This window comes from Myotis brandtii, unplaced genomic scaffold (assembly GCF_000412655.1).
Source record: "Myotis brandtii unplaced genomic scaffold, ASM41265v1 scaffold118, whole genome shotgun sequence".
Taxonomy (NCBI): Eukaryota; Metazoa; Chordata; class Mammalia; order Chiroptera; family Vespertilionidae; genus Myotis; species Myotis brandtii.
The window spans coordinates 534464-557997 of record NW_005354090.1 but is presented as its reverse complement, the minus strand read 5'-3'; the positions used below and the strand labels follow the sequence as shown (position 1 = coordinate 557997).

At 45.5% G+C, this 23534-nt stretch overlaps 1 protein-coding gene across 1 annotated transcript in view; it reads right to left on the bottom strand.

Moving 5' to 3' along the window:
* Positions 1-23534, bottom strand: part of DGKG (diacylglycerol kinase, gamma 90kDa) — a 206171-nt gene that overhangs the window by 94696 nt on the left and 87941 nt on the right. The window contains exons 15-20 of the mRNA XM_014530473.1: positions 22984-23063; positions 21738-21812; positions 18963-19048; positions 14449-14538; positions 12287-12447; positions 4451-4515 (exon numbers count right to left, since the gene is read on the bottom strand). Coding sequence (XP_014385959.1) covers positions 4451-4515; positions 12287-12447; positions 14449-14538; positions 18963-19048; positions 21738-21812; positions 22984-23063 — 557 coding nt within the window. The remainder of the gene's footprint in view (positions 1-4450; positions 4516-12286; positions 12448-14448; positions 14539-18962; positions 19049-21737; positions 21813-22983; positions 23064-23534) is intronic.

Genomic DNA, 23534 nt, shown 5'->3' with positions numbered 1-23534 from the left:
TGCGCCAGCAGTCCTGGATTGTGAGAGGGATCCCAGATTGGAGAGGGTGCAGGCTGGGCTGAGGGACACACCCCCCCCTCCCCGTGCACAATTTTTGTGCACCGGGCCTCTAGTATATAATAAATTCCCATCAGAAGGTTGGACATATAATAGGTGCTTGCCATGAAAGACAGAAAGTATAATAAACAGAGTTTGCACGCTGGAGTTAGGAGCGGGGTTAGACTCATTGTGGTGATTATTTCACAATATATACAAATATTGAATCACTATGTTGTACATCTAAAATTAACATAAGGTTATATGTCAATTATATTTCAGCTAAAAAAAAAGAGAATCAAATCAGCCCTACTGCTTAAAAAGTTGTATGACCTCAGCCAGATGATTCGGCTTTTCCCAGCCTTATTTTCTTTATCTATAAAATAGAAATGCTAACATTTACCTTGTATGGTTGCATTGGGAAATATAAACTGATGAACAAAAACAGATCCAGAGACAGAGAAGCATCGATCAGACCGTCAAACCTCAGAGGGAAGGTAGGGGAGGGTGGGGGTAAGGGGGATAGATCAACCAAAGGACTTGTATGCATGCATATAAGCCTAACCAATGGACACAGACAACAGCAGGGGTGAGGGCATGAGTGGGGGTGGGGGGGCAATGGGGTGATAAGGACACATATGTAATACCTTAATCAATAAAGAAAAATATTAAAAACAAATAAATAATCTAATGTAGTTTAAAAACTGAGTGTATCACCTGGTATCTAGTAGGACCTCAAAAAATAACAGCTCCTAGTTTGGTTCCCTTATAACTCTATTTCTGCACTGATACTATACAACTTCCTATAGACTATATTACCTACTAAATGTAATCTTGTATGCAAAAATAATTTTGTAAAAAATAATTGAGGATTATTTTTCTTTCTTTGCTAGATTATGAATTCCTTGAAGGCAGGGACCATGTCTTACTTACCCTTGTATCCTAGAACACTTTCTAATGTGTTAAATCTTAGTTGTATTAAATCTTTCTTCTATGGTTTATGCCAATAATGAGATAATTTTCATAACATTTCTAAATTAGCAATTAATATTTAGTCTGTCAATGATTAGAAGTAGAATATATCCATAATATATTATCTGCCATCAAAGGCCTTTTTTCCCCCCTTGACTATCACACTTAGCTCATCTTTTGCACCTTTGGGTCTGATTCTTGCTCCATTAACAAAGCAATTCCACCAGGGAACATAGCTTAGTTTTGTGCAACCAACCACCTTCCCTGGCAACAACCTGTGTAGAGAGGCCATCGGGGGAAGACCTTGTTAGGATTCAAAGAGGCCTCAGAACTGTGACTTTTAACCATTTGAGGATTTTGGATCCCTCCAAGAACCTTCTGATAGTCTCTCCAGAAAAATATATTCAATATCTTGCATATAATGATAATGCCAAAGTGTCCACAGAGCTTCCACAGCGCTTGTACCTCAGGTTAAGGATTCTTGTTACAGTAGCCTTGAAAACTCAAGAAGCTTTGGGAAAAGTTGAAGTTTCCTGATAAATTCAGCCCTGACTAGTCACATTCCCATGTTCAAAACAAAACAAACAGTTATAACTCCCTAGATTTAACCTCAGGGTTGTCCCTGAGGACCCAGTCCTGAGCATTAATGGTAAGGGCGGCCAGCCAACCGGTGACTACTCTTTGGAAAACCTAAATTCAGCTGAGTAAAATGAAGCCTTGTTTGATAATATCGTTTACATTTCCAAATCCCGATATCGATATCAAGCTTTCTTCCTATCCCTTGTGGCCCTTCCTAAGTTTAGCTGCTGGTGTAATGGGGTAACCATGGCAACAACCACCTGCCTATTTAAAACCATCTCCAGCGCTAAATAAGGAAGCCTTGAGAAAATGGCTGCTTGCCTGCCTCTCAGTGGACAAATTGGGCACTCCTGGGTATGTTTAATGTGAGCAAGAAGCGGTTCTCAAAGCAGCAGCATGGACTCAAAGCTCTTAATAGAAAGTGTTCTGGGACCTTGTGAAACAGGGCCTAGCTCTACACTGCAATGTCTTCACTTATTAGCAGGCACATGGATTTACATGCAAATCCCCATGCCTGTCATTCTAGGTCAGTGGTTCTCAACCTTCTGGCCCTTTAAATACAGTTCCTCATGTTGGGACCCAACCATAAAATTATTTTCGTTGCTACTTCAAAACTGTAATGTTGCTACTGTTATGAATGATAATGTAAATATCTGATATGCAGGATGGTCTTAGGCGACCCCTGTGAAAGGGTTGTTCGACCGCCAAAGGGGTCGCGACCCACAGGTTGAGAACAGCTGTTCTAGGTGATTACACTACCTTGACCTCAATCAGGTGAAAGGCAAGGCATGTACCTAACTGGGAAGGAAAAACAGTCATTCAGAGAGCAGTGAATTTGTTCATACTTTGCATTGAAATGCGCAATTATAACAATTTCTGACAGAGGTATCTTTCTCATTGTATTCAACCATGTGAGTGATTGATGATTGCTCTATTTATGTCATATGTTGACCTATGGATTTTTGGAATATAGAGGACTGTCTCCCTCTCTGTGCTTCCTTGCTTTCTACCAGCTACAGAGGTTTTGCTTTTTCCCGAGCCAAGAGACCACACAACTGATCACACTGCACAGCTTGCTCTTGCCCAAACATGCCACATTCTTGTATTTCTTGGTATCTATGTGAACATTTAGCTTCTTCTCCTTGGGTTGTCCCTCTCTTTTTTGTTAACTTAGAAAACACACACCTGTTTTCTGTGTCTTGGTTTGGGCATCTCTGTTGTTGGAAAGCCCTCCACACCAAGTTCCATGCCCTGGCTTTGTGCTCCCATAGGTCCCCTGGATTCACACCGTTTAACGCAAAACTCATCAACATCTGCCTTCTAGTCTGTCTCCACCACGGGACTGAGAGCCCCTCACGTGTTTATTCAAAAGACTTCTGGCACAGTACCTGGTATGTGATATGTCTTCAATGGATGAATGAATAAACAGAAGCCCCATGGATTTCACAAGCATGTGGCACCCTAACAAGCATGTGTGCATGAGTCTGTATAAAGGTACCTGCATGAGAAGAGGACCATAAAAGTTTGGAGTGGATGGAAGAGAAGTACTTTTTTAAAAAAGTGATTTTGTATATATGGAAAAGATAGTGAGAAGACAGTCATCTGATCTGTAAGTCTGTGCCTATAACAGGAGTGGGGCTGAAAATATACCTGTTGAGAGTGTTTTGTGAGTGTGCACGATCTGTGTATGTGAAGGCCACGGAATATGCCTGTGACAGAATACACACCCTAAGAAGATTAGTTCAGCTACTATTAAATGCCACAGATTAATTTTCCTGATGCTGAAGTAGCTTCTTATGTTCAGTTTCTGATCTCTAAAAAGACTTTCTTCTTTCTGGCTAACTTCCCAGACTGTGGGGTCAGGGGGAAGGCTTAGGAATGAAAATGATGGAGCTTTTTAGGAATGGGTTTTAAAGGAATGTCTTCAGATAACACCAGACCACTGCATTAAAGAGAACCCTGAGGGCTAAACTCAGCCCATCAAGCTCAGTGTGAGTCCTTCCCCACCTGTCTGAGGGCAGAGTGGGGCCCAGAGGTCATCTTGAAATGGTACAACACAGAGGAAAGAGAAATGATGGAAATTAACTAACGTGAAGAAAAAAAGAAAGAAGGGGAAAAGGTAATTTATCAATCCCAGGAACAGCTATATGCCAGTCACCACTCACTTCTTGGAAATCCCTCCCGCCAGCAAGGAGGGTTTGGTTTTATTTGCAAATGATCTTTTTAAAAATTTTTCCTTTCTCTTTTCATTTTTGGACCCCTAACTCAGGGTTCGAAGGCTGGGACGGGAATCTGGTGAGCTCCGGTCCCGCGCCCTCTATAGGGCCTCCCTCTGCTGCCCTCTGCTGGCGGGGGAGGCGGAGGCGACGCCCTCTCTGACGCCGGGAGCTGCCACCCCCTCGCCTTTGAGACCGAGAGAAGCTGAGGCCCCTGCCTCCGCCCAGAGAAATCGCGGCGGCTTGGGGTGGAGGTAAGGGTGGCACATTTTGAGAAAGCGGCCGGCCGAGCCCCAGGAAGGTTCCACTTAGCCAAGCGCAGACTCCACTCCTCATGGCCGGCGCATCACTCCCTTCTTTCCGGACCCCACTCCACCCGACCCTGTCCCACCCCACCCCGCCCCATTCCTCCCTCTGCACATCATCCTCCGGGAGGGGGCAGGAGGCTAGGCTGCCGCAGGTCTCTGACATTGTTTTCTGCTTGGAAATGGAAGCCCTCCTTCCGACAACGTGGCAGGAAAGTGAAGTCCCTGGGCGGCCGGGCCAAGAACACCTCGGAGAGAGCAGGTGGAGGGAGGCCTCGGACTGGACCGCGGCTCTGCTCGGGGCGGGGCTCGGGCAGCGCTGCAGCCCAAGGGCCCTCTTACCTGCTGTTGAATTTTTCGGGGTGTTTCTCCCTCATCACGTGGAATCTGTGTGCAATGGAAGCATCCTGAAAGGGAAAGAGACAGAAAGCAGATCCCTGGTTAGTGGTCATGACGGTGCGATGTGGAAGGAAGGGAAGCACAGGCTCTCACAGAAACCCCCCAACTTCAGGGAAGAACAGCAGGTCCCAGGCTAGGGGGTAGTGCCCCCCATGCGTGTAGACTCCTGGCAGTATTCCCCTCTACCCAGCCATACTTCAGGGTGAGCGAAGGGGACAACCACTGCCCTTTGATTAGAGAGAGGGGGTCTGGGTCTGTGAGCAGTGAGAACGCCGAAGTGTGTGTGTGTGTGTGTGTGTGTGTGTGTGTGTGTGTGTGTGTACACACGGAGGATGAGCCTTTGGAAATATCTTGCCATATCTTTTAAAACAATACTTTTTATTTCAGAATATTTTAAGACTCACAAGAAGTTGCAAAAATAGTACAGTGAGTTCCTGTGCCCCTTCCCCCAGCTCCCCCCCAGTAATAACGTCTTACATAACTATCATGCATTATCAAAACCAGAAAACTGACGTTGGCAGATGCTCTTATATATTAACTCCTAACCACCCCTAAGAGTAGAAATAATTGTAGCATTGGGTAACGTGCTTAATAGATTTTAAAAAAGTCTATTTAAACCTCTGGCTTCTGCTTCTTGATCGCTCCTAGAAACAGCTGTCCCCAAGGTCAGTAAGAGTCAGAAGTGCCATTCTAGGGGCACTTTGCTGCCCTCCTCTTAGCACATCCCTTTGCTGCATTCCCGGCCACCTTCTCCTCAGAATTCACAGAGAGGATGGCTCCCATGGCACATGCTTCTGGGCTCTCCATCCTCAGATCAGAACTTCTTAGCCCTGAGTCCAATCTGTAGCCCACACTGCATTTCGTGTCCTCATGGTGATAGCATGGTCCAGTATAAGAAGGAACGTTGTGCTGTCCTGCACATCGGTGTATGTGTTTTCCTCCAGGTCAATGACTTGCTCTCCATACTCCAGAGCTATGGTAACTGGAGGGAGAAAGATAAAGGAAGGAAACCCTACAGGGTTGACACTGGTGGCCACCAAAGACAGATGGTCTGATGTTGTCCAAAGAGTCGCATCTGGAAGCCACGGAGTGGTCCCCTCTGACACGCAGGCTCCTTGACTTCAGAACATGACATTTGTTGTCTTAGAGAACTTCTCTTCATTTTAAATAAAAGAACCATTGGCTCAGGTACAGTTGAGAAGAGGGTAGGATGTACACATGAGCATAGGTGATGACAAGTTCTGCTCCCACTGGACTCGTTTTAAAATAATGGGCCTAATGTGAACCAAATTTTCTGAATCCTGAATGTTGCTTATTGAACCTGACTGAACAGTCTAGTCCAGCCAAAAAAAAAAAAAGACTGTACCATTTTATGTAATGATGTTTACTTTGAATTTATATTAGTTCACACAAACACTTCATCCATGCTTTTGTTCCGGCCCTCCGGTCCAGTTTAAGAACCCATTGTGGCCCTCGAGTCAAAAAGTTTGCCCACCCCTGACTAGATACTGTCCCTAGTATATCTCTAGTACAAACCCTGAGCTTCAGACCTGAAAATGAACTCATCTTTCCTCCTCAAACTTGGTCTTCCACCCTTGTTAATGGTCTGGTTTTCCAGCAGAAGACTTCATAACACCCCTTTTCCCCCTCAGCTCCATGGCACATGCCAGCACTTTAGGTGCAGTTGATGGACTACAAAATATATGAGTTAATTTGGCTGGAGTTGGGGGAGTGACCAAAAAACAAGAGAGCTGATTCAGATGTGTTCAGGGGAAAAATACAGAAACTCATTTACTATAATATGTGGCTAAAAGGGAACTGAAATTTCATACAGTGATTTTTCAGCTAGTGTATATTAATTCTGGCTCTTAATATAGAAAATCTACAAATTTCTTTCCCTGGAATTTTTTTGAACATAAGGAGGTATAGTGCAGTGAAGAAGCATTTTTTGAGCATGTGCTGTGTGTGGTGAGTAAAATACAAGTTAATGGTGGGGACCGAAAGTCTAGAAGCTAGTGATGGGGCAAAGAGGAGCTTTTGTGATATTTACAGGTGACAGAGGAGTGAAGCCAGCTAGCAGCCCACTACTGAAAGGTAAAGTCAAGAATATGGGCTTATTTTGTGTTGGCAAATACTCCTTGCTGAAATCATGTTTTAAAAATGTTATGTTTAAACTAGGTACTGATTTAGTTTTTAGTTTAAGACACATCAGGATTTGAAGGTCTTGGTTAGGCAGGCACCCCAGTGGACACAGTGGGAGATGAGCAAGCCCCCAGAGGCCTCTGTCTGCAGGGCCTGTGCAGCCTGCTCAGCTCTCCTGCAGCTGCGCTTCATGCTGCCAGACTGTGCGCCCCGCCCTCTCCCCGAGCAAGTTTCAGTGAACACTCTGAACCAAATTCACTGACATCTGTCAAATGCTTCTCTAGAATTCAAGAACATATCCCATCTGCTTGTGTTCCTTTGAAGCACCAATTTTCTTCTGTCGGAAAAAAAGAAAAGAAAAGAAAAAAGCAATCACATGTTGCCTGGCATGATTTGTACTCCATGATTCCCTGCCTCCAGTGCTGCTGTGACTGGCTTCTCGCCTTTTTATTCTCTGGGACATGTGCACAGACCCCTCCCACTGTGTAGTTCCGATTATCTTTGTTTTTTTTCATAACTAGGTTTTGCAAAACTTCTTTTTCACAAAGACCAGCTTTTACAACATTATTAGTCAAGCATGTGGGTCCTAATTTGACAGTGTAATTCCTTGGTAAATGCACAAAGTGGCAAAGGAGAGCTGAGCAGTTCCTTTGCTGTTCAGTCTTGAAAAGGCAATGCAGGCCAAGGCTCTGATCATGTTTCCCTACCTGGGGATCCAAACGAGAGTCAAGATTCACTTTTACCCTCTGTTGAGCTTCTCTCTGTCAGGTACTGGGCTGGCTGTCCTTACACTTAGTTGTGATTTCATTTAAATTTTGGAAACCAGTGCTACAATGGTTCAAACCGCGTTTTGGTATTTATTACAGCAAAAGGAGAATTCTGTTCTGAAAGGGAGTGGGTGGTAGATGGGAATTGCAAGCCTGTGGATGTGATGATGACATTTCTGATGGCCTCACTCTCTGGGGTGCTTTCTGTGAAGTGTGGGGTAAAGACAAGATGACAGCGGTGAGGACATGTGGCTACTCTTTCTCGAACTAAAACTCCAATCGCACAGTTGGACAAAATATTTTTGTACCCCTTCCAAATCTAAGCAGCAGTGTTTGAACTCTGAAATGCTGGGATGTCTAGGCCAGTGATGTCCAGTAGAAATAAATTTTAAAATTTTTTCTAGTAGCCACATTAAAAAAGTAAAAGGAGAGGAAATTAACTTTAATAATATATTTTAATTAACAAATGCTATCCTTATAACATATAATTCATATTATAGTGATATTTAAAATTCTTTCCTTCATGCCACATTTTTGAAATTTAGTCTGTATTTACACTAGCATCTCTCAATTTAGAATAGTCCAATTTCAAGTGCACAATAGCCATGTGTGGCTAATGGCTACTATATTGGACAATGCATTTCTAAACCAATTTGACAACTTATGGAGATAAAAAGAAAGGAGACAAAATAACCAGATTATTTGAAGTTTGGATTATTCTGAAAAATTCTGGCAGATTGGGGGATTAAAAAGAGTGGCGAACTCTTGTCCAAGAAACCTTTCAGTGAGTCCCATTGTTTTAGTACCTTCATGGATCTCACAGGTGACAGACAAAAACCTGAGGCTGAGGGAGTCCAAAGGTGCAGAGACAATGATGATTTTTAAAAAATATAAATTCCCTAATGGGTAGGAGGTGTACCATTGTAGAAACTTGGCTGGTGAAGTCTGATAAATCCAGTCTGTAAGGTGGAGAATGGCATGGGTTAGTGTGATGACTATGGCCTCTCCTTGGCCCCTGGGGCCCCTCAGCATTAGAAATAGATCTCATTGAATCAAGGGATTAGCTGTTCACTCATCCTGGAAGGCTCAGTGATAGCAGAGCCTTTGAGGCGTTCAGAGCTACACATGCCCCAGGAATTATTTCAGTCCCAAACTTCCTGTCACTGATACCTGGCCATCCTGACATTTCTGCCAATCCAAAAATAAAGAGCAGAGACGAGGAGGCCAGAGAAGTCAGAGGAAGTAGCGTACTGAATGACTATGTTTAAAATCTCCTGCCAATGGATGTTATCAGAGGGACTGAGAAGGCCAACTATCTCCACGCTTCGCCGACAGGAGCTGGCATGTACAAAGGTTATGGGAATGTGGTGACAATGAGGCCATAGTCACTCCTTGCTTAGGCCAGGAGCGTTTTCCTGGTTTATCCCTCCATCTATTAAATGGGTTGTATGGTAACAAGGGGACCAGTGAACTGTCAGGGCAAGTTCTTTACCACCTATGGGCTCCACAGCAGCGGTCATTGTCATCACCTTTGTAAGTGTAAGGCAGCAGACATTTGATATTAACAGATATTCCAAGTCCTTCAAAAGAGCCAAAGACTTTGCACGGCTCTCTTTGCCAAAGGAGTCTGACTCTAATCATCATAAGGAAGTAAAACTGTGGGTTGGTTTACATACCTACTTCTCGTCTTACAAAGTTTGGGAAGTCAAATAGGGAGCAAGAGCTTCTGCAAATGTCAGCCCCAGGTTCTGTTAGGGTTGTGTGTTGGCTACTTGTTTTCTCAAGAATTTGCCTTTCCAATTTTTAAAGAGCGAGCACACAAACCCTGCAAACATTTTATTGCAAGAAGGCTAAGGGCACACCAAGGAGATAAAAAAACAGCCCTGGTTCCTCACTGCTTTGCAATAAAATATTAAATATGCACAAGCTAAAGATGTGTGGAGGGATTATAAGAAAAGGTGCTGTGAAGTTCTTCATAATTTGAAGGATGAACAGATTGGATTATTGTAAGTCAGCCCAGGGCAAATAAATAGCTTGACCACAGAGTGTGATGGAGAATCTGTTTACATGAATTTCCTTGGGGGACAATTAGCTGGCCTTCTTCCCTCCCTTCCCAGTTTATTTGCAATAATGAATTAAAACCATGATCAGTGTTGGCTCTGGGGATTAGGCTTGGTTATCTAGTTGAGGGGAGGTTGTCTATTCTCTTATTGTGTCCATCCATTTGGTTAGCTAATACTAAGTGAGTGCCCCCTCACCCGCTTTTGCATATGGCACTGTGTAGAGACAGGCAGGGGTATTTTTGGCAACCAGAGTCTGGGTGTGTTAAGAGAGAAGATTTGGGGATGAAGGCAGGTCACTTGTCCTGCAGCTCAGCTCTCATTTCTGGCTGGTTGTTTATAGGTACTGGTTTCCTCTGCCTGTTTTTTCTCTCTTTTATTTCAGTTCTGGTTTCTGCTCCTTGAAGAACTACTTCCTTGGACTATTCTCTGCTCTAATGAATGGTCTTCACTCACTGGAGACTTCATAGGGACCATCTACATCAGAATTATCTCAGGGGCTTATTAAAAATTCAAATTTCCAGACTTTGTCCAGACCAACTGAATCATTGTAAGGAAGTAAAACTGTGGGTTGGAGTGGAATCAGGTTCTGTCAGGGAGTAGAATTTGCATTTCTGATAAGGGGCATAGGTGAGTCAGCACAGACTAAATTTTGAATCATCGCCATCCCCCCCACCCAAATGCTGCCGGTTTGGTGGCATGAAGACAGAGGGGTTTGTGCAGAGGCTGCAGGGCTCATGGTTCACAGCTCAGTGGGCTCTGGATCCAGGCAGTAGTGGCTCCTGGCTTCATCACTCTGTATCTTTCTAAGCTGTAGCTCCTTCTTACAAAGTACAAAAGAATAATGACAATACTTACCAACAGGGAAACTATGCCTGGTGTGCAGTAGTTACCTAATAAAATGTTAGCAAGTTATATTCTAGTTGTTATAGGCAAAAGACTTGAGTTTTTGTGAAAAGGTAATGATGGGAAGCCCCCCGAATGCTAGATATGCCAGTCATGCCTGATTTGTAAGAGGTGACGATTGCATGTTCCCATTGGGGGAAGTGGAGCCTAAGCAGGTGATCCGAAAAGGAGCGGGGCCTTTGAGCCAAGAAGAGGAGGGAGGAGTCTGCCTAGGTCACTGGAGAGGAGTGATGGAAAAGGCCTAGGGAATGATGTCTCCCCCACCTAAGACCAAGGGAGCTGGGGAGTTAAACAAGAACAGAGACCCCTGAATTTACTCCTGGTCCAACACCTCCATCCTTTCAGAACCCGATTGTGGTCCAGCAATGCCTCTCTTCTGTTTTAGTAGTAGAAAAAGAGTGCTGGATTAGGAGTCAAACCATGAAGGCAAATCCCTTAATTTGTCTCTGTTTCCTCACCTGTGAAATGGAGATAATACTGCCCTTCAGGGCAGTCATAAGAATCAAGAAAATATCTGTAATTATGGAAAATTATAAATTCTATACATCTAAGGTATCATTACTAGTAGTAATCATGTCTGCTTCCATTGTTCTCTTTCTACTCTTCTTATTAAAAAACAAAATCCTTTCCTTAAACCTGCTCTTGCACAATATCTTTATCATTTCCTCTTCTCTCTCTCTTTTTTTAACCACTAAAATATTGTCAAAAGAGGCACAGGTGAGGATGGTTGAGGAGTGCAGGTATCACACAGTTGGAATCTGGAGGGACTCAAATACATATGGAGCTAGACAGCTAAATTCCAAGACAGGGACACCGAGGAACGAGCCTGGCTTCAGAATGAGGCGCAGCATGTATGTGCTAGCTCTGCCCTTTCCTGGTCCAGTGTCCTGAGGCCTCACCTGTAAAATGGGGACAGTGGGGACAAGATACCTGCAGGATTGCTCTGAGGACTAGAATACATAAAGTCTGGCACGGTGGAGAGCACACAGTAGGAGCTCAGTAAATGCTACTGTCTTTCTTGCACCTGCCTCCCAAACCCCAGCTCTATTTTTGGCAGTGTTGGATCCCTTTTCTCTCCCCTCCTGTCCCCAACAGTTTGGGAAGCAGTGTCCACCCCATCCTCTTTGGATCAGAAGTTGAGTTCATCAACACAACGTAACTGTGCTGCATTAGATGTGCTGGAGGCTTCAGGGAGAAAGAGGAATGTGGCACTACGTGTGTGTGTGTGTGTGTGTGTGTGTGTGTGTGTGTGTGTGTGTGTGTGTGTTGGCAGAGGGAGACAGGCACACTCAACCAATCCCTTCAATCTAATGCAGCGAGTGCACTTATGGGATAAGTACAGAGGGCTGTGGGAGCACCAAAGAGGAGCACAGAGCTCAGCCGGAGGGGTCAGCCAGGGGAGAAGCCACAGAGATTTATGAGCACTTGGAATGCGGGGAATGGGGTTGAGATGAAGGGAGAAAACAGGAGAGAAGGAATTCTGAGAGCTAAGCCAGTCAAGCTGCTTGGACCCATGCAGCCCTCCCTGGGGGACAGAGTTACATCTCTGGAAGCTTGCGTGAGAGTCTCCTGACCTCGCCCCTTGGTTATTTCTTGGTGTTACTTTTCTTTTAACTGCTTCAAATTATCCAAAGGGTAAATATGTCTTTCGAAAAATGTCCTGTCTTTTCTTCGGTTAGTTAAAATTATAGGAGAAGGAATTTCCTATATAACCAAGGATGGGGGCTTGGTACAGTTAAGGTGTCCAGATGCGAGGATGCTTGGACATAAGTCAAGGCTGGAGGCAGCCAGGAGAGGTAAAGAGTAGGGGAGACCAGGCCGGGAGGACAATGGTGGACCAGAACCTTTCCTGCCTGCCCAAGCATTTCTCTTCCATGCAGAAAGGCAATCCATGGCCAACTCACCACACCAATGGAGAAGTAGTTGTTCATGATGTCATACGGGACCTGGTCCCCGTTCTCCATCTCCTCTCTGGGGATGACTTCCAGGTGCCAGCGATCCAGCATCACCAAGGGGCTCTGCTCAATTTCCTTCAGGATTTTTGTCAGGCTTCCCCCTTCATAGCCTGTGGAGCATAACATTGCATTTGTCCCAAAGCAGAAAGCTAAGTTGTCGCTGATGTACAGGCAGCTCAGAGCAGGGAATGCTGTGGGCATCTGTGACCTGGAATCCCCCAATGTGCCTGTGGGCCAGAGACACTTAGGTTCCCTGAGCCACAGAGAAGGAGAGGACAACATGGAGCAATTAGAAAGAAGCTGGGGAGATCTAAAAGCCAGAGCAGCAGGGGAGGGGGGAGGGGCTGGCCAAAAGTGGGCAGGCTGTGTTGCTGAAGCAAGCCCTGGAGACTTGGGCTGGGTGGTTGGGAAGCTGCATATGGGAGAAGGAAGGACCCATTTCCAGACCATGTCATGTCAGAGAGGGACAGTGTGGTAGACAGGATTTTAAGATGACCCCCCTTCCCCCGCCGATTCCTGCCTGCCCTGGGTCCCATGAATAAGAGGCAATTAGGTACATAACGTGAAACAGTTGACTTTGAGAAAGGGAGAGTATCCTGGGTGGAGCTGACCTAATTGGAGGAGTCCTCAGAAAAGACTGGGCTTTTCTTAAGAAATAGATTTGAAGCTTGAGAGGGATTCGACATGAGGAAGATTCTCTGTTGCCAGCTTTGAAGATGGAGGGACCCCATCTGGCAAGTCATGAGGGAGGCCTCTCACCTCTGAGAGTGGTCCCTGCAGACAACCAGGAAGGAAACAGGTCCCCAATCCTACTGAATTCAGCTAATCACCTGAGTGAGCTTAGGAGCAAATTCTTCCCCCAGAAGCTTTAATGAGACCAGGTTTCAGCCTGTGAGGGCCTGTGCTAGGGCTTCTGACTGTGAACTAAAAATGGGTGTTTTAAGCCTCTATATTATGATAATTTGTTATGTAGCAATAGAAAACTAACATATAATGTGAATTGTAAGTAGTGAGAGGTTAGTGGGACAGACAGTCTTTTCTTTCAAATAACACTTCTATGTTCCTGCTTACTTTCGGGGCAACCTTGAGGAGTATTTTCAAGTTGTCAGGGCTTTGGTCAGCAACTTAGGGGATGCCCGATAAGATAGCAGTGGTAGCAGCTACATAGCGGAGGGCCTTAAAACTATCTGGGAGTGCAGGCTGGGTTTTCTGCATGAAATTGGTGCCTGTCTCTGCTGCCTAATGCTCACAGTGCGGGGCCACACTCTGCCTGTCTCTCTGAACAGAGGGCTCTTTTCTAGCTTCAGTGTGTGGCTGAGGACCCTGGTAGCTCTTCCTGTGCTTGCCAACTTCCTTCTAGGCTGGATCTCACTTGCTCTGCCCCCAAACATGCACCAGCCTCTGAACACTGACCGCTGCCTGGCCTAGTTTTGAATTGCTCTCTGAATTGATCAGCCAGCCTCAGTCTCACTCTGATCCTACCTGTCAGACTGGTTTGTGGGCTCCTTGGGCTGATCTGAATTTCTGCACTTTCTGGAGCATGCCCAGCTCCATGGGGGTTGTTGTAGTTTGCAAAGATCTCAACTTAGCTCCTGCCTATTGCCTTGTAAGCTGGTTACCACTTTGAATTCCCCCTTCTGAACTTTTCAAAATAAGGGTCCATGGCTGGGGCGGAGGGGGGGGGGCGGGCTAAGTTGATCTGGATGCCGTCAATAGCCGGTGATGTGGCCTTTCAGTCTGCATTCTGAGTCCTAATTCAGAAGAAGATCAGTAATTTGGGAAGGGGGAATTTTATGCAGAAAACACCTGTCTAAATGAGCCCCTACTGTGATGAGTGCTGGGAAGGAGACTCTACCTTAAAGTTGACTTGTTCTACTGGGGAAGGCAGGCAATAAGCAGATAGTTTCAGGATGACAGGAGATGTAGTGAGGGGTAAGCATAAGCCTGGAATGCAGGGCAGTGAAACAGCCATGAAGTCTATCTGACCCCAGAGTTGAGCATTATTCTGTGGAATGTGATCCCTAAAAAGGTGGTTCAGCCTAGCTCTGTGGAGCATCCCTGTCGAATGGAAAGCTTGTCCCCAGGGGAGTGCCACTCCCAGGTAGACTCACCTCCTCCCCAGCGGAGACATCGGGCCAGGTCATTTCCTGTTCCAAGAGGCAGGACGGCCACTGGTGGATGCTTTGCGAAGTTGGCCTTATCTGCAACCCATGAAGAGGATGAGAGAACCATATGCCATGGGATTACAGAATGTCCGAGTTATCTAGTTATCCCTGACCTGATGCTTGAACCCCTTCATAGCGTTCTTTGTTAGAATACCTCCCATAATGGGGAACACACTGCTTGCTGAAGTAATCTCCTCCATCTGCAGTGTGTAGACCATTTCCAAGGGTTTTCTCATAGTGAACGTAATCTGTCTCCTTGTAACTTGCATCTCTTCATCCTAATTTCACCCCAATCCTTTCCCTTGGGGTGACAGCAACCTCAAAAATCATTACTGTCGTTTGTGCAGCTTTAATCCTTAGTGATAGCCAGCACTTGTTACATTTACCCCTCAGACCAACCCTGCAGGGTCTTATGATTTTCATCATAAATGAAGAAACGGAGGAAGAGAGAGGGAAAGTAATTCCAGAGCCAGGATCCAAACCCAGAGCTCTAGAGCTCCAAACATGCTCCTCCTTTCTTCAAGGACTAGGCAGGTGCATAGACAGTAGCACAGGTGGGTTTGAGACATCAGGGAATAGTGAGGCATTTGGAAAACTGAAGATGTCACACCTAAAGTCATTCATGTTCAAAAGTTTAAACATAGCAGTGTGTCTAACAGAAAACCTCCATGTGTCATTTGGCACCCAGGTAGCAGTTTGCCACTTTCACCTCCTCCCAGACTTGCAAATACACAGATTCCTAAATTTATTTTCCATGCTGGTGTGAAGCAGCATCAGACCGAACCATTAGAGAAAGCACAGGAGACCATGTATGTTTTAATCTGGCTGAAGATCTAGAGAAGTTTATGTTAGCTGATTAAGAAAGTTGAAAGAGGCGCAGACACCCATTGGGCTCAAGAAGGTGCCTATTTACATAAACCTCAGTTCACCTAGTGCCAGGGACAATGAATGATATTATGGGGGAGGGCTGGTAGGGGGTTGGGGTGCTACAGGAATCAGCATCCTACATGAGGATCATGCTAGGGTTGCCCCAGCAAAACAGGAGTTCATAGGTCCCCTGGCTTGTCTGACTTGTGCCAGAAGTGGCTGAGCTCTGGCAAAACCCAGGGCTGAGATTATAAGTGGGAGGGTTAAGGTGGAGGATAGAGTAAAGCAATGGACTTTCTCATTGTTCCCAGAACCCATAGTCAGTGTTTATGCCTCCCTACCTTTGCACACTCTGTTCCCTTTGCCTGGAAGACCCTTGTTTCCTTAGATCTGCTCTTTCTTCTGTAGTCAACCATCTTCACAGTGTGGAGGCTAGAAAGCTGGATGCCATTCTAGGTTTCCCCTCTCCCTCACCCCACATTATTCACTCATCAAGTTCTGTGAGCTTTCTCCCTTAATAGATCTCCAAGAAACCTTTTCTCTCTATCCCCATAGTGATGCCTGAGTTCAGGAATGATATGATTCCTTCCCACTGGTATGGTTGCAACTGTCTCCTCTTGGCCCTCTCAGCCTCCAGTCCCACCCCCTCATGTGTTCTCTAGACGTTCGCCAAAGTGGGAAATCCTTGAACCACAAGCCTGATCACATTAGCCCATTGCTTTCACACTGCTGGGGCTCCCCTCACCCCTTAGCATGGCACACTAGGCCCTTCCAGGCTCTGCCTTCCTCTCTAGCCTCATCTCTTACCGCTCCAACCTCCCATCCAACATGTCAACCACATCTTCACGTTTTCAGTGCCTTAAATCACAAGCTCTGTGTGGCTCATCTCAGATGCTGCCTCTGGGAGTTCCTCCCTGGTGGCCCTAGTCTGGACCAGGTGCCTCTCTAGAATGTTTCTTTAGCATTAGGGATAATCTCATCACAATGTCTTGTAATTGACTATGCATTTGTTCCCTGAATGTACTGTAACCTCCTGGGATCTATATCCCATTCATCACAGTATCTCCATACATACTTGCTGAAGGCCTACTATGTACTATGGCTCTAAAAGCAGGTAAAAAAAAAAGCTATGACTTAGGCTCTGGTGGTAGTTGAAGGGGAGAGACAGATATTAATGAGGTCTTCCCATAAATTTCAAATTTATGCTGAAGATGAAAGGAGTGTGGTCCTATAATAAGGTGACAGAGGCTGGGGATATGTCAGGAAAGGCTCTCCTGAGGAAGCCACACTTTGGCTGAGATCTGAAGTAGAAACTGACCAGCAAAGACCAGGGGAGCATAGCAGACAGGAGGAACAACTCGGGCAAAAGCCCTGTGGTGGAAGGGGTGGGTCTACCAGTATCCAAGGGTCTGGGAAAGGAACTGTGTGGCTTGAGTCTAGAGGGAGAAGGATGGAGGTATAAGGCTGGAAGAGTGGGCAGCTGCTAGACCAGGCAGATTCCTATAGATCATTTGAAGAGTTTTTGTATTTGTTTTAAGAATAATGAGAAGCCATTTATGTGCTTCACATGCATCATGAACCCATTGACATTTAGGTAAGACCATTCTGGCTATAGAGGGAGAACAGATCAGGGAGGGGACCAACTGGGGGTGGTAGAGAGCACTGAATAATTGCTCCAATATTTCTTGAATAAATGAATGAACACTGTGCCATTATTCCTCTTACCACTGATTTTTTTTCTCCTTGACCCACTAACCTGTAAAAAGCAGATAATCTCACATGACCTTCTTTCTTTCTATTTTGAGCAGCTTCTATCACCTGTGTCCTCTGCAGATGAATTTTATAAAACTTTTCACCAAAGACTACTTTCTCCTTCATGATGTAGAGGGAACCATGCAAGCAGCTCTCAGTACTGCAACCATCCATCCTCTGCTGATCAGCTTTTCCTTCCTGACTCCCAGGGGACACCTCCCTCCTCCCACAAACAACTCAAGCTGGAGGTGACAGGAGAGTGTGGGTGGCTGCTTGGCAGGGCTGTTTCTATGGAAACCAAAGTGCCTGTGAGGGAGCCAAAAGCAGCAAGAGTGCAGGTGCTGGTCCCACCCCTCCAGGGGGTCAGCTTATGACCCCTGGAGGCCAGCCTGCCCTGCCCTGCCCTGTTCATGGTCCATCATGACCCATCCTTGGTTCTGTTCTTGTCCTCATTTCCCACATCAGTCTGTCAGCAAATCCTATTGACTCTACCTTCAGAAGATATCCAAAATCTGACACAAAAATATTGGTAATTTCATTTTATTTTTGTTTTTCCATTTAGAAGCTTAAATGTAATGGGCATTATAGCGGAACTTTTCAAAATAAGGTATCCAGTTAGATGTGGCAGTGTAACAACTTAGTGTACCAAGAAAATTTTTCAGCTGCAATCTCCCTATTGTCTGTTTCTGCTGTGGTCCAAACCATGGTCACCTCTCACTTGGGTGACTGCAGGAGCCTCCAAACTGCTCTTCCCTCAGGTATCCGCATGGCTCACCCCTGTCCAAGTCCCCATGAAAACATCATCTGCTCTGAGAGGTCTTCCCTGACCACTAGGATTTCAGTTGCAGCCCTCACTCCACAGCTGTGTTCCCTTTGCCCCCTCTTTGCTATATATTTTTTTTTATCACCTTCTGATATATTATTTGTTTCACTTACTTCTTTGTTTATTGCTTGTGTCTTCCCTCTAGAAGGAAAACTCCTTGAGGGTGGGATTTTTGTCCATTTATTCATTGTCTCAAGGAGAACTTGGCACAGGAGGTACACAGACAATATTTGTGGAATGAATGACAGGAAAAAAGAAGCAGCCCAGGGCTTGTCGCTCTGGGCCCAGCCTTGGACTTGAATGATGGCTCTCCCAAGCTCTTCCCTTTCCTGCCCTTATGTTCCACATCCCAGTGTTTATCTAGGTTCTCCAGGGTTAGATCTTGAATATGCTCTTGTCCCAGGATTTCAGAGTCAGTCTCCATTATTTACTGAGGGTCATGTGTCCAAGGACCCATAGATCAGGTAGAGCTGGATTAGGAACCCTAATTTTCAGCCTGGGCTCTCACCACTGCCCCTCTGATTTACGTGTGTTGGACACAGCCCAATGTGGCCTTTCTTTGCTTGCACTTGTCTGCACTTTATATATGTGCTTTCTGGGCTTGGACTCTTGGTACTCACCTCAAGGTGATTTTCCCTGGAACATGCATCTATACTTCGTTCTTTGGCCTTTATCCACCACCTTGGCTCTGCCTGGAGTCTCAACCCTACACACACCCCGCCCCCCCTCGACCACCCAATCTGGCCTGTCCTGCCATTGACCAAACCCTGGACATGACAGATGTTTTTGAGGCAAGGCCTGAAATAAACTATTCCATCTGTACCTGTGGAAATCCTTCCATGGTCTTGTTTCTTTGTTTTTCCACCCAAAGTAGATATTTAGTCAAGCATGATCCAAGAGTGGAAACAAGGATGAGCAAGACATGGCTACATTCCTCTTTCTTTTTTTATTGCCTTCTTCAGACTTTAAATATACTTACTATAAGTAAACTGCAAAGGTCCTCCCAGCCCATTCTTACCAATGCAATCCAAAATCCAGCCAACTGTCCCATCTCCTCCGCAGGCCAACACACGGAAGTCTGGAGTATCCCGGAAAAAGTTCAGTCTGGGAAGTAGAAGAAAGGCCCAAATGGTCTTGTTTGCTAGGACCTTTGACACTGCTTGAGACAGAGTCCCTCCACCCCCCACTCCTTTCCCTGGGAGTATGTTATAACCTTGATTCCTTTTGGGGTTGAGAGGGTCACTTAATATTCTGAAATCAGAACTTACTAAGCAATACCATTGAATATGAATCTAGGAGCCATCCTTGTATAAGGAGAGTCTGACTCAACATTCAACACAGAACATGTTTTTTTTTCTATTCTCTATTACGTGTGCAGAGGAATCCATATTTTGCTTTCTTTTTTTTTGGCAACAGTACAACTAACCTCCAACACTTTGACTCCCCTTTGGCTCTCCTGCCTGCTCTTTCCCCACAACCGCCCCTTCAAATCAGATGCACTCAACTAGCTACATCTTTATCCAACTCTCCTGTGGGTCCAGACCTAAGTGCAGTGAGCACTTAGGGGGCCTTGACCCTTTAGAGTAGGGCTGTTAACCTGAAGTCCATGAACTTCCAAGGGGTCTGTGGATAGAATCCAGAGGACTATGAACTTGGAGATAAAATATTACATTCTTATCTTTCCTAAGCTCTAACTGAAATTTAGCATTTTCTTCTCTTGTGAATGTAGGCGACAAATCACAGACATATTACCAATACCCATGCCTTTGTCAGGCGTCAAAATCACAAGTATTTTAATGTTTTGCTACAGCTATGGCAGATATCTCATACTACCATTCATGTACATCACTGCTTCGAATTTACAATAGTTATTAGACCTGCCTCTGGAATTTGCTACATAATGTGTTAGTAAATCACATATATTCCCATATCGCGCATTTGTTTTCTTAACATTTTGATAACTATTTTCAATAGAATTAGTTTCCCTGATTATATGTTAAAAAATATTAGTCTGAGAAAGGGTCCACAGGCTTCGTCAGACTGCCAAACAGGTTCCTGGCACAGAAAGGTTAAGAACCTCTGTTTCAGAGCAAACGTGACCTGTGGACATCTTGGGGTGGGACTTGGGAAGCGGAAGCTCAATGTTTCCTCCTTGCCCAACCTGGTGGTCTGAGAAGATCCCTGGGTTTACTGAATCACTGCTGCAGGTGTGGGCAAACTCACATTTTATTTTCTATTATTTGTGCAGAGGAATCCATATTTTGCTTATTTTGGCAACAGTACAACTAACTCTCTCTTCCCCTTCCTTCCCTGCTCTTCTCTGGAAAGTGAACTCTGAATGGAGGCTCCATCACCTACACAGCCTGTCTGAGTACAGACTGACACTTCTGAGATACTCAGCACAGCAGCCCTAGAAGGTGTCACTTGGCTCATCATCCAGGGCAAAAACAATTTAGGGCAGATGAGGTTAAGCAGGAGCACTGCATTCAAGTATTAAAATGTCCCCAAAGAGAATGGGCTAGTAAAGGTGTCCATATGCTACTGCTCAGTCACAAGTCATCATGGAGCAGTCATTGGCAGTCATGGTGACCATGATGGCACCTGCAACAGCATAGGTGGGCTCTGTTTTTCTTTTGTTGTTGTTAATTTTCTTTTATTGATTTCAGAGAAGAAGGGAAAGGGAGAGAGAGATCAAAACATCAATGATGAGAGAGAATCATTGATCGGCTGCATCCTGCACGCCTCCACTGGGGATTGAGCCCACAACCCAGGCATGTGCCCTGACCGGGAATCCAACTGTGACCACTGAGTCACAATTAGTTTTAAATCGTGGCAGAGGTGCTGAATCCACACTCAGGTTTCTTTTTCCCTTTTACTGGGTCTTGCACTACCACTGCCATAAATTATAGAGTTGTGTCAAAAAAACAAAGACAGAGACAGATTCCCTTTTTAGAGTCCTTACAGCAGCCCTTCTGAGGGGCTTGCTGGACCCAGTATAGAAGGCGGGTTAGGAGGCTGGGCAAAGCGTGCTGAAAAGCCCAGTCCAGCGGGCACAGATCTGAGGACCTGGAGCCTAGAGAGCCTCTGGCCAGCACTTGTTTCTGGTGCACAGTCTCTGTGTGGTAAGAACAGCCTTTGAGAGCCTTCTGCCTGATGCTGGAGGGGTCTCTGATTACAGGGCCCTGCAGCTCATCATGTTAGTGCTAACACAAGGCCCTGCTCCTCCCTCCAGACCTTTCATCAAGGTGCAGAAGGGCTGCCTCCTCTTGTCACTCTCCCTCTCTAATGAGCAGTGAAAGAGCCAGTAGACAAATCATAGGAGAAGGGTCATAGAGTACTTAACAATCTCTAAAATGGATAATCCAGAAAAAAGGTGATTTCATTGAATAACCAATTGTTTTGATCCTAAAATGACCCACAACAGAACATGCAGCAGAACTACTGAATGACAGTGAAAAGGAAACTCTTTCCTCCTCCCTGATGACTCAATATGAAGACACCAACTAACACAGCCTTGCAAATAACTTAAAATAACGTACCAGCCCGCCCTTCCTGTCAATCAAATGAATAGCACATGCAGGAGGCTACCTCCCAGAGTAAAACATAACAAGAGTTCCTGAGTACCTCCAGGAGGAAGGGAAGATGTAAGGAAAGGACGAGAAAATGAGTAAAGGGGCAAGAAGAACAAGTACACAAATAAAAGAGGTGGGGGGGGGAGGTGACATAAAGGTATACTCTTCAGAGACTTAAGGGGAAAGGGGAGAAATTAGGAGTAAGAATTGTATCTCCATACCCTGGAGTAGGCCCCCCATTGTCCAGGTTGAAAACTTGTTTGGGGTTGAGCAGATAGTGGAATTTCCGAAGAATTCTATGGGGAAAAAAAAGAAAGAGAGAGAGAGAGGCAGAGAAGGAGATATCATTATGAGAAGCCACAGTAGGGCAAACACCTCTGGAGCACATTGATGGTGGGAATGAGAGTCTGCTTAAACCCTGCTGCAGAAAAGACTGAATGCAGGCCCTGCAGACCCTGAAGTCCCAGCTTTAGCTGGCATCTCTCATGCCCTAACCCCCTGGTTCAAGGCCTCTCCACTCTCCAAGACTCTACCCTCCAATGCCAGAAGTATCACTCCTTGCAGAGAAGGCAGGGCAGAAGAACTCAGAGAACAGAACTTCTATTCTCCTAATGCTTTTTCTTCTTGGAGACCTTCTCTCAAATGTTCTGTATGTTCTAGGTTGTACAGTTCTGCTCCTTGTGGACTATACAAAGGCATCAATGGAAAGGCCACCCAAATACTGGAATCAGGAGGAAACACAGGAGGTGGGGCTGAGGCAGGGGAGAGCTGGGGGCAATGACTACACCTAAGATTGGCTTCAAGGCTCAGCTTGAGGCTAACCAGGTCAGTTCAGAAGCGATGCTCTGCCCCTTGGACTGGGGTAGGGGTCTCATAGTTGTTTCTGTAACCTTACTTATCATTTTTAACCTGGATTCCAAATCCCCATGCCATCTGTACATTATCCCAGAGCTGACAGGACTGGGGGCAGGGCTGTTTTGCCCTTTCTCCCTCTCTCCTCCCACTCTGTTAGTGCTTCCAGCAGACTGGGCATTTCCTTCACGGATGAGCTGAGTGCCCTGCTTTCTCAGGGGCTCGATAGGCCAGGAGGTCCCAATCGGTGAGTCCTGCCACATCTCTTAATCAAGAAAAGACTTGAGAGACTAGGAAGTTAACAGGCATCTCAGAACTTGGTCTGACTCTGGGAACCATAATAATGGCTCATGTGACAGGCCCTAGGCTAAGCACTGTGTGTGTTTTAATCCTCACAACCACCCTATGAGAGGAGAAATTCTTATTTATTTACAGAGAAGGGACCCAGGGACATTAAGTCAGTTGAACCAGGTCATCAAGTGGTTAAGTAGGAGGGCTGGGATTTGAACCCAGGTCTTCCTGTCTCTGTTCAGTCCACTCTATCATGGCTGAGGGGAAGAAAGGACCCAAGTGAGGCTTTCTGGCCTTTCCATTTTGAAAAAGAAGAGAACATACCTTTCTCCTTGTCTCCCTCCACTCTTGGGGTTCACCAAGACCAACAGGGGGTGGGTACCCGGGGTGGGGATGATCTTGTACTTAAAAAGTAAAAGAAAAAGAAATTAGCTCTGTTTCAGCCAACCGGGGGAATGAGATGAGAGTTTATACTAAGACAGCATCTGGGAGAGGTGGGTAGGAAGCAGTTACAGTCATGGAGGAGAGGAGGATGGGAGGAAGGTCTTTGTCCACTGGCTGAGTTTTTGAGGGGTTAAGCAGCTAAGTGTCTTCAGCTTGAGTGGGCTTTGAGTGGTGTGAATGGTGACAGGGTTTGAAGAGATGGGACAATGGCATCATAACTTCAAATCACTCAACAATGGTAAGACATTGTGCCCACAGCACAAAATTAGATTTTGTGAGGGATACAACTGAAAATGACCTTCAACGGTATGGCCATCTGGTCAAATTCCTAAGTAAAATAACACTCATGAAGTTAAACACGAATTCCCCCAGCACCAATTTTCCTCCTGAGACCTGATTCCTCATTTCTCATTGTCCAGTGGGTACCTTCA